At 40.9% G+C, this 11,549-nt stretch overlaps 1 protein-coding gene across 3 annotated transcripts in view; it reads left to right on the plus strand.

The window, feature by feature from the left end:
* cnnm2b (cyclin and CBS domain divalent metal cation transport mediator 2b) overlaps positions 1-10,132 on the plus strand; it is a 71,073-nt gene extending 60,941 nt beyond the window's left edge. For 2 of the 3 annotated variants that reach the window (XM_061722815.1, XM_061722816.1), the window contains 2 exons: positions 2,787-2,965; positions 8,636-10,132. In XM_061722815.1, the coding sequence (XP_061578799.1) occupies positions 2,787-2,965; positions 8,636-8,896 (440 nt within the window). In that variant the 3' untranslated portion in view covers positions 8,897-10,132. Of the gene's footprint in view, positions 1-42; positions 348-2,786; positions 2,966-8,635 lie in introns of those variants that run through there. The other variant, XM_061722817.1, reaches the window with a different exon arrangement.
* Positions 10,133-11,549: the final 1,417 nt, after the last annotated feature.

Below are 11,549 nucleotides of genomic sequence, written 5' to 3' on the forward strand. Positions count from 1 at the left end.
AACAGAGAAACAGACTGACATTTACACCCTCATCTCCTAAAGCATTATTCAAGTGGCTGAACGGTGTTGAAGACTGGAGGCCCCAGAGTGGAGCCAGGCTCCACCCCGCTTGCCCCTGACCTTTGACCCTACGACGACATAAACAAGACCTGCAGCTCCAGCCCCCTGCTGGACACCACTGAGCACACATACTAAAGACACAGACTCGCACATATGTTCACGTGCACTCATGCATGTACAGCGCACACACGGACAGGACTGCAACACAAACACACCCACATATTTGTGGAAATGCAGTTGAACAAATACACTGTTTCTGTCTTCAGCCGTGACCCACGCCGTCACCCTTCACATGTTTTTGGGTTTTATCCCTCCCAGTTTGGTTCCGTGTGTCTGTTATATGTGTAGTCTTGTTTTTTTGTGTTGATGCGGCCCCTGCAGCCCCTAGAAAGTGGAGTAATAATCCACAAGAGTTCACATGCCAGGTCTCCGGCCCTTCGTTCTCCCTCCATCACCACCCACAGACACACGCACACACATCCCCACATGGGATTACATACATTCCAGTAGTAGCATTAGTGTTGGTCCAGCCGTTTCCACTTTGTTGTGTGCGATTTTCACCAGGCTTCTTTAAGAAGTGGAAAACATAATCTGGCTTTAATTAAAAAATCACAGAAGAAGCAGAACAAGTCTTCCATGTGGCAGCACATAGAGGGAAGCAGCATCACCTGCCATGAAAGCCACTCCCCTCACGAGAAGATTTACGTAGAAATTAGATTTCCACACATCCCAGCGGGCCTTACAGCTCATATCTAACACGGCTTCTGAAGCTGCAGAGGAGTTCAGTTACGCTGGTTTCAGAGAGGAAGGGGTTGTCCTTGTAAACATTCAAATAAGGTCATATCTTAGTGGCGATGTGTGACTTTATTGTACGTGTCTGTGTCGACTGACTTCGTTGCTACTGTTACATACATCTTGGGCTGTGGTATATTAAAGGAAAAGTTTGGTTTTTTACAACCTGGTCCTTATTTCTGGCATTTTTTATGGTCATATACTCACCCAGGCAAGTTTGGTGTCATTTGGAGTCTTTCGGAAGATATTAGGAGTTTTTTGCGAGCCGCTTCTCCATATAATGGTAGCGCATGGGGCACAGCGGGACACAGACGATGCAGCGTCTAAATAACACATGATTGCCGCGAAACTCTTCATTTCTTTTCTTTAATCACTAGATCTGCTTCCAGGACCTGTTGTCTACATCCGGGGCTGTGTGTGTAACAAATAAATCAGTTTGTAAACAAGACCTCCGAACTCATGACGTCATCTCTGTGCGCGCACTCTGTCCTCCGTTCAGTGAGCTCTTCAGCCGTATACTCTGGCTCAAAACGGTAAGGACGTCCATCATATTCAAAGTCGTCATCCACAACCTCAGAATTTGACAAATATTCAGACATGTTTCAAATAACTAACAGTAAACTAACAGTAGCGAACTCCAGCTGTACACGGAGCTGTGTCTGGGACGCGCGCACAGAGATGACGTCATGAGTTCAGAGGTCTTGTTTACAAACTGATTTATTTGTTACACACACAGCCCCGGATGTAGACAACAGGTCCTGGAAGCAGATCTAGTGATTCATAAAAGAAATGAAGAGTTTCGCGGCAATAATGTGTAATTTAGACGCTGCATCGTCTGTGTCCCGCTGTGCCCCGTTCACTACCATTATATGGAGAAGCGGCTCGCAAAAAACTCCTAATATCTTCCGAAGGACTCCAAATGACACCAAACTTGCCTGGGTGAGTATACGACCATAAAAAATGCCAGAAATAAGGTCCAGGTTGTAAAAAACTGAACTTTCCCTTTAATGGATATTGATGAATGATTGGCTCTTTGCTGTGTGAGTAAATGTTTAAATGAGAGCTGTAAATTCTCACATCCAGATCAGATCTGTGACAAAGCTCATACAGTCGTGCTCTTTTTAAATTCTCCTGTTCGTGCCCATTTAGATTGACATGACAGTTAGTGTAATTGGATCTCATTAGCGTTCTGTAAGTATTCCCAGTTCATAAGAAAGATAAACCAGCTCCCTCTGTGTAAGCATCAGTCATCTGAATTGAACAAATTCGTCTATACCAGGGATCGGCAAACCGCGGTTCTAGAGCCGCATGCGGCTCCTTAGCGCCGCCCTAGTGGCTCCTGGAGCTTTTTGTAAAATGTTTGACCTTTTTTTTTCCTTTTTTTCTTCTTCTTTTTCTTTTTTTTTCTTCCTGTTTCCTTTCCTTTGTAATTTCAACATTTCAACTTTTTTCTCGACATTTTGACTTTTCCTCAACATTTCAACTTTTTTCTCGAGATTGTACTTCAACATTAATCTCGACATTTCAACTTTTTTCTCGACATTTCGACTTTTTTCTCAACATTTCGACTTTTTTCTCGAAGTGCATAATGAAAAAAAAAATCTTCCCCTAGTTATAACTAATATAGCTACATGCAGCATGTGTTGCCTTCATTCTAAGGCTTATAAAAGACTTTTCATTTTTTGCGGCTCCAGACATATTTGTTTTTTGCATTTTTGGTCCAATATGGCTCTTTCAACATTTTGGGTTGCCGACCCCTGGTCTATACCGTTTATTCCACGTACCACAGCGCATTTCAGTGGTTTGATCTTGCTGGCCATCGTCCTATTGGGAACCATTTTGCATGAATGATGATGTAATTGCATATACTCTGGATTTGTCTGTGTTAGACATCTGTTTTTACCATCTTGTCCCACTCTTTCACTTCATCACAGAGAATAAGTCTCCACCACGGCCATTTGGATTGAACCATTCAGATTCTCTGAACAGGAGTGATCGCATAGACGCTATCACCCCAACTCTGGGCAGCAGCAACAACCAGCTTAACTCTTTCCTGCATATCTACGTACCTGATTACTCTGTCAGAGCGCGGTCCGACTTGCAGTATATAAAGGTGAGAACACACACGAGACGGCGCAACAGGGACTTAACCAAAGAGCTGTGTGTGTATCATAGACAGAAAGATTTGATCAGACCTTTACACTCAGCATAGTGCTTCTGATTATTCACTCCTTGAAGAGTAATTAAAATGTCTAAACCCTCTAAATCCTCTGTCACGCTGGCGTGATCAACTCAAAAAGATTGGTATCATGCCGCAGCATAACCAGAAGAAGGCTGTAGTGACCCGTTTGTGGATTGCAGTGCACGGTAGACTGGTCAGTTGTACGTCAGACATTTTATTGCAAGTAGCAGTGTCTCATATAATGCATGTTCATGTACATCACACTTTGACAAAACCAGTGCATACTGTTAGTACAGTATAGAATTGTCTATACTATTGTTTTCACCTTCTTTATGCTTTGTAAATATATACTGCGGCTATCTTTAAAAGTCCTTTATTTACAAATTTGATCCCTTTATACTGTATATTGATAAAGCACCACAATAGAGTTCAGGGTTCATACATTTTGAAAAAACCTGGAAAAGTCATAGAATTTGAAACTGTCGTTTTCAAGGCCTGGAAAAGTTTTGGAAACAAAAGTTCACCCCAAAAGTTTTGGAAGAGTCATGGAATTTATTTTTCTGACTTAATGATAACATTTAGTATAACAGCCTATAAAGTAAGATTTAAAATTGATCAATAAATATGTCGTATAGAAAAGTCTTGCACGTGACGTGCCTAGCTTCTTGCGCATCATGCAGATCGGTTATTATTACAGTTATTACAGTTATATCAGATTACTATACAACATAGTGCTGGTATATATAGTGTTAGTTTAAACAAATGTTTATTTTGTATAAAACCATGATTGTCATTAGATCTCCACTGTAGTGACTTTTTACATAGTTTTACACTGCAAAAACTCAAAATCTTAACAAGAATATTTGTCTTATTTCTAGTTAAAATGTCTAATTTTTAGTCAAACAAATCTCATTACAATTAAAACAAGACTCATCACTGGAAAAAACAACAATTTTCACCTGTTTCAAGTAGATTTTCACTTAAAATAAGTAGAAAAATCTGCCAGTGGAACAAGATGCTTGTAATGAGAAGATAAATCCTGTCCCACTGGCAGATTTTTCTACTTATTTCAATTGCAAATTTACTTGAAACAGGTGAAAATTGTCAAATAACAAGTTATTTTTCTGGTAATGACTCCTGTTTTAAGTGTAATGAGATTTTTTGACTAAAAATGAGACATTTTAACTAGAAATAAGACAAATATTCCTGGTAAGATTTTGAGTTTTTGCAGTGTATTCCTACATTTCATTCATACATTGATGTTTTAGAGGTCATGTATAGTCATGTATAGTCATGGAAACTTTCTGCCAAGTCATGGAAATTTGTTGGTTAAAATGTGTATGAACCCTGAGAGTTACTTTCATCGTAACTCAAAACCTCTGACTCTGTTCCGTGGTTGAGCCTAAGTCGTGTCTGTGCTCAGCTGAGCTCTGTGTTTGGTCAGTGCTCTGTATAGGAAGAACTGGACAACCTGTGACATCATCCTGCTGTTGAAGCCTCTGCCCCGCTCATACTGCACATGCCGTGTTGGAACTGCCTGGAACTCGCATACCTTAATTCAGTTACTGCAAATTAGCTATTTTAGCTTAGCTGGTTTAGCTTATAGTAACCAGATATAAAGTGATATAACTTTTCATTCATTCTGATCAAATCTGTCAAGTCATCCCAGTGTCACTGCTGTAATGATATCTGAAACAAGTGTTGCCAGAGATGAAACAAGGACTGGGATCCTCTGGGATCCCAGTGCCACTCTATCTGAAACCAAAATTGCTTTTTATCAAGGCTGTAAATATATTCATTTCTGCTGCAAAGCTGGAAATTTTGACACAGGGAATCAATGGAGACAGACTTACTGTACTATATACACTATGGGCCCGATTTACTAAGATCCTAAATAAAGAGTACTAAATTGCGTGTGCACTGAAAAAGTTTGCACGTGCTGTTGTTGTGTGTTTTGCGGGTGATCAACTAAGATTGCGTGCGCAATTGATAACAGGTGCAAACAGCAGTATTTAAATGAGGTGTTGCGTGTCTTACGGTTTGCGAGCGCAAAATGAAATTTGACGAGTTGGAGTTAGAGATATTAGTGGAAGAGGCAAATTGTTGGGCCGTATTCAGCACCCCTGCCGTGAAAAGCACCCCCTCGTATATTCAATGATAAGTAGACCAAGAAAAAAAACAACACACTGACACTTCAATATATTTATATATACACACTCACACAAACACATACTTAGGAGTTTATATTATATATATTGACAAATATTATGGAAGACAACACAGTAAGCAGGCTATTAATTAATGACATCAATAACCATTTACCCGATTTTTGTTATCTGTGACTGGGATTGTGGGAAAGTATGACTATTGTGGAATCCATGAGCGCATTTAAACATGAATCATTAACACAAAACTGGACGCTAAACAGAACGTGACACGGAATGAGAATATCATTTTTGTCAGACGAGGGGGTGCTTTTCACGGCAGGGGTGCTGAATACGGCACAACACCGGGGTATGACTGCAGAACAGGCGCACAATGAGAAACACTTTTTTCTCCATGAAAACACGTGATTTATTTATTATCACAAATAAAAAAAATGAATGTGCCTCCTGTGGCAACCTTTTGCTGAATAATACTCGATTTAACATTCCAATAAAATATTTCTCCTTTTGCATGTGGAGAATCCCCACCCCAGTCCTCAAATCAGGCACCAACAAGCATCCCTGCGTAATGCTGGGCAGATTAGCACCTTCCTTTCTAACGTATTAAATACAGACGCAATCACAATCCCCGCAAAAACTTTCAGGCTTGGTAAATCTCATTGCGGGTGGTAAAAGGAGATATTTGCATTTTCCCCTCCCAGTATTTAGCGATTTCTGGCGGGTACGCCCCATATTGATTATTCATCAGGGCAAAAGTACTAAATGAATAGCGTGTGCTATTTTGCTCATTTGAGAGGCGCAGTCCTCTTTGCACGCTGTTAGTAGATCAGCTGGCACTTTGGTTTGCGGATGCTGTCAAGTTTGCACACGTTTTTACACACGCAAACATTTAGTAAATCAGGCCCTATATGCACTATCAGGCGCACTTAAAAACCTTAACCTTTCTCAGAAATCGGCAGTGCGCCCTATAATCAGGTGCCTCTTATGTATGAATTTTGTTGTTTGCTGACCTCGAATCAGTTTTATGTGGCACACCGCTCTCAAAAATCTGTCCGAATGTTTTAGTGTGACTGTGGTAGTGACAAAGCCGCTCCGCTGGCTCATGGTCAGCTGACACATTAAAGTCGGTCCTTGGTTGGATACGGGTTGCAACTTCAGACAACGTTAGATAACTAATTATGTAGCGCTGGCAAGCAACCATCACCCAACATCTAGTCAATACCTTACTATAATTAGACGTCAAGCCAACGTTAGGTTTTTACCGTAAACCCATTTTTCAAATCTATATCCTAATCCAATTATAATAAAATGTTGGAATACAACGCTGTCCCAACCTCACACTAACTTCAGGTGTCTGCTATCGCTGGTAACCATGAATCAGAGAACAGGAAGTAGTGCAACGCTAACTTCTGTCACTTTTTATTTGTGGATTTGTGGAAGATGAGAGCGTATTTATCTGTATTAGTTACAACTGAACAATATTCTGAGTTATTGTGAATGAGTTGACTAAAGTTCAACTGAACAGACTGTTTTCTTTTGCTTTATATGTGTTTTATCATGCACCTTATAACCTGGTGCGCCTTATGTATGAAAATAGACCTGTTCATTGATATATTGCATATTATAATGCCGTGCACCTTATGGTCTGCAAAATACAGTACTTTTGGAGCCAGCCCCTTGTGGTCAGTCAAGGAGCTGCAACATGTGTGTTATTGGATAAAGAAACAAGGCATCATGCTGCCACTGTGTGTTTCACAGATGAAGTTGTAGCTTCAGTTCTTGAGTCGCTCCAAACCTTCAACATACTGTTTTCTTCCAAAGACTTTTTTACTTTTTTTCTTTCTTCATTGTCTTCACTCATGTAGTCTTGATTGTTTTCTAAGACTATAACCTGTTTGACTTTTTGCATTGAAAGCTTCATTGACACTTGCAGACCGTTTACCTTCCCAATGGATGAATGATTGAGGAACGAGGAGTCCTCATTTGTTCATGAAAACTGTCCATCTATTTGTGCCCATGTATCCTTTGGAGGACACAATGTACAAAAATATGTCTTTCAAAAGATCACAAGGGCCCAAATTTGCTTTGCTAAAATAAGACAACTTCCCATTGTGTTAACACCAATTCTGTCACCAAGCAACATTAGCAGAGTGTAGAATAGTGCTTATATAGCTTGCTAGAGGCAATGAGGGGGAACCTGAAGCAGACTTAGCCTGAGAAAAGAAGGATGAATCCAGAGGAGTCTTTGAATCGAGACATTTGTCCCTGAAGTTGGTTTAGTGTCTGGCTCATGGAGAGGTCAAACTAATGATTTCATTGCCCACTAAAACTCTTACTAAGCTCACAGCATTTGAGCAGGAGCTTGTTTAATAACTGCCGTACTTTACTCACATCAGTGAGTGCTGCTCCGTGATCATCCAGAAGTCACTGCAGTGACTTTCACTATTCGGCAAATGCTAGATAGACAGATGGGGGGTTAAAATAATTTCTGTCACCACTTTGTGAAGAGCAGCATATACGTATATGTACGTACACTGCAAAAACTCAAAATCTTACCAGGAATATTTGTCTTATTTCTAGTTAAAATGTCTCATTTTTAGTCAAAAAATCTCATTACACTTAAAACAAGAGTCATTACCAGAAAAAACAACAATTTTCACCTGTTTCAAGTAAATTTTCACTTGAAATAATAAGTACAAAAATCTGCCAGTGGGACAAAATGTATCTTTTCATTACAAGCAAAAAAATCTTGTTCCACTGGCAGATTTTTCTACCGTATTTTCTGGACTATAAGCCGCTACTTTTTTCATAGGTTTTCAACCATACGGCTTATACAAAGGTGCAGCTATTCTGTTGATTTTTCTTCCACCACTCGGGGCGCTCTAACCGGAATTAGAATCAAAACTAAGACAAAATAAATGCAAAGAAGAATATGCTACTTCTTCTTTAGCAGATAAAAGTAGGTAGAAGCAGATTTCAAACAGATAAATAGATAAATAAATACTGGTTATTTTCTCTTGGTTCTGTCCAGTTTTAATCAGCAAAGTTTCTGCCGTGTTAAAAGACACTGTTAGGAAAGGATCTATTTAGGTACAAACATGTACATCATTTTCAGTTCAAAATCCTTCTGTACATGTAGTAAATATCTAATCTAACAACATAAATATCTGCGGCTTGCATATCTTCAGAGCGGATGCGGCTTATATACAGGTGCAGCTTATAGTCCAGAAAATACAGTACTTATTTTAAGTGAAAATCTACTTGAAACAGGTGAAAATTGTTGTTTTTTCCCAGTGATGAGTCTTGTTTTAAGTGTAATGAGATTTTTTTTGACTAAAAATGAGACATTTTAACTAGAAATAAGACAAATATTCTTGTTAAGATTTTGAGTTTTTTGCAGTGTTCTGACCCACCGTGATCTTTTCTGTTTCCTTAGGTAACACGTCAACAATATCAGAACGCGGTGATGGCGTCGCGGATGGACAAGACCCCCCAGTCGACGGACAGCGAGTTCACGAAGATCGAGCTGACGCTGACGGAGCTCCACGACGGCGTGGAGACCCCGATCGTGCTCAGCACCACCACGGCCGGCGTCCCCGCCGTGGCCAACGAGACGTCCCACCTGCTCAACCAGCAGCAGAACTGTGTGGGCCTGAGCAGGAGCAACCACAGCGCCCACAACGAGGGAGCCATCTAGCCCCCGACCCCCCACCACCGAGCAACGGTGGAGAGCCACACCCTCCACCCAGGCTCACGGACAAACACGGAAGCAGTGGCGGGAACGGAGATGAGGGGAAAGGTGGAGACGCAGAGGCGGGTTGGAGTCAGGGTTCTGCTCCGACCTGTAGCCCCGGTAAGTCAGTCAGTCAGTCCGTCAGTCAGTCAGTCAGCGGTACACTTCAGTGGGGAGGGGCAGGCAGGAGGGAAGAAAGCTCTGCTGCCCCTCGACATCCCAACCTGAACGCTGTCAGAATCACAGATGTTACAACATCCTTTTTTTTTTTACAAAGGGTACAACCCCCAGACAGAACCTGTGACTGAGAATCATGTTTGGGACAATCTGACACTTTCATAGCGGTGACTTGGACTTAGAGGATAAACGGAGTGCAGGTGCACACGCAAACGTGACAATACTCGCTGTACTTTCTCCTCAGGCCAAAGACATTGGTCCTATTCCTCCCCAAGCCTCATCTTACACACTTTTCCAACACACATACAACTGCAACTCCCGCTCTGGTGCATCTCTCAGCGAAGGCTCAGGCGACGGTCGACCCCCATCAGACTCTAACCCCAACACACGGAGAGCAACGGTTAGTCAAAGAGGGCACCAAAAACCGCTTTGAAAGAAAAAACCGTTCAACAATGATCCAAGAATGTTTTCCTGTATTTATTTATTTTATAATATTGTATGTATATATGTATGCGTGGAGATATGAAATAAACTGGGATTGGAGCATGCACAAGTGTCATATCGAGAAGAACATGCTACATATTGGGGATGACCAGGCATTCTTGTATATGAGGAGGGGAGGGTGTTTTACAGATACAGTATGTATATTACAGATCCTATTATTTTTACTATTATCCTAAATCAGGCTGATGGTACACTATCTTTTTCACCTTTAAAAGAATCACACTATTGCCTTTAAGAGAAATCAAATTATTAATTATTTTAACAAAGTGCAATGAACCACAGTTTATTTAAGAGATGATTATGAGTAATATAATTCACTGTATTATAAATTGACAGATATGTTTATATGTATGTACTGTATGTATATTTGTTTTTGAAAATGCTTAACTGCAGCCATCCACAAGCAGGATCTTAGTGTCTCTTTCTCTTTGTTTATTATGTTTTGCATCCTTTGACCTCAAACACATCTATTAGAGTTCATGTGGGACTTAAGGTGCCTTGACTTGTCACTACAGTGTAGTCCTGGTGAGTGTGGGCGGGGGGAGGGGGGGGGGGGGGGGGATGGTGGAAATGCCTACAAGTTATCTTTATATGTCTTTATTTGTTATTTTATTTTATCTTTTTTTTGTGGGGAGGGGGGGGGGGATTTTACGCATAATCAAACTTGATAATTGCACAGTATTAATGACCTCATCTAACATGTTGAGCACCATCAACATCTCAAAGAGGAACCTCGACATTAAACATGTCCATGAATGATGCACAGCTCTGCTTCTCCACCGCTTTTGTCTACGAATGTGTTCGATGCTTTGTTTTTTTGTTGTTTTTTGTTTTTCTGCATGTGTGTGGGTCATGGCCTGGTCATTCAGCTCCTCTTTTTTTATTTAGACAGCAGTGAATATGAAAGAGACTAGACTGTACTTGTTTTGGCTCCCTATATATTGTAGTTTATAACATGAGTTTATTAATTCTTGCGTTCGTTCAGATCAGAATCTAAAATGTTCCTTTTTTTGGCTGCTATTAAAAAGAGATATTTATAATGTTTTGCCTTTATCTTAGATGCACTGTGGAGTTTATTTAACCTTTTCAAAGACACATTTAAAGACCAGTTTGACGGATTATTTTGTGGGCAGACATTGGCTCGCCTCCTTGTTCAGTAAAATGAGGAGATGTCTGCTGTAGACGCCACACGTGGACGGTCGACTGCTGAGCCAAGAACTAGTCCACATAATAACCCTCCCTTTCACTTTTCATGCACCTTGTTTTCTTTAACCTGCACAACCAACAAACCGCTTCACACTAAGCATGTAGCCATCCATCTTCTCAGCTAACTCGACATTATGACAAGTAGGCTTATTTTCCAAAATGCTGAACTGTTTTCTGGGGTGGATTACCATTTCTTTAGTTGTTTTTTTTTTTTTGCGCTCATTATTTTACCTCATAATGACAAGAAAATGCATTTTGAGACAATTTATGCATGCTGGAGTTCTTTCCAAAAGCTACATGGATTAGAATAATTCTGTTCACTTTATAGGGTTGTACGTTTGAAGCAATAAGGTTGTGTTGGTGCCGCCTCCAGGCCCGTTGGTTTACGCAATGTGTGCCGGCTCCTTTGCTTGCAGCAAAGCTCAAGTGTCCTACTGCCGAGTCTGTCCTTCAAAGTGCAGTTGCTGATTGTAACCAATGGTAGTAGCCGTTTCCTCACATATATCAGTGTGTGTGTGCATGTGCGTGCGTGTGTGTGTGTGCGTGCGTGTGTGTGTAACAGCCTCTAAAAACTGCACACATGGACTTGCAGCCTTTGCATTGGCTCCACTGCGTGGGGACATCCCTGTTGCATAAGCAGAGTGTGTCTGCATAGTTCACAGCAGAGCTCACTGTTATTTACTTGAAAGTGCTGCTATGCAGTGGTCCAGCTCTGCCCTGGGGGGGCAGT

This window comes from Cololabis saira, chromosome 1 (genome assembly GCF_033807715.1).
Source record: "Cololabis saira isolate AMF1-May2022 chromosome 1, fColSai1.1, whole genome shotgun sequence".
NCBI classification, from domain to species: Eukaryota; Metazoa; Chordata; class Actinopteri; order Beloniformes; family Belonidae; genus Cololabis; species Cololabis saira.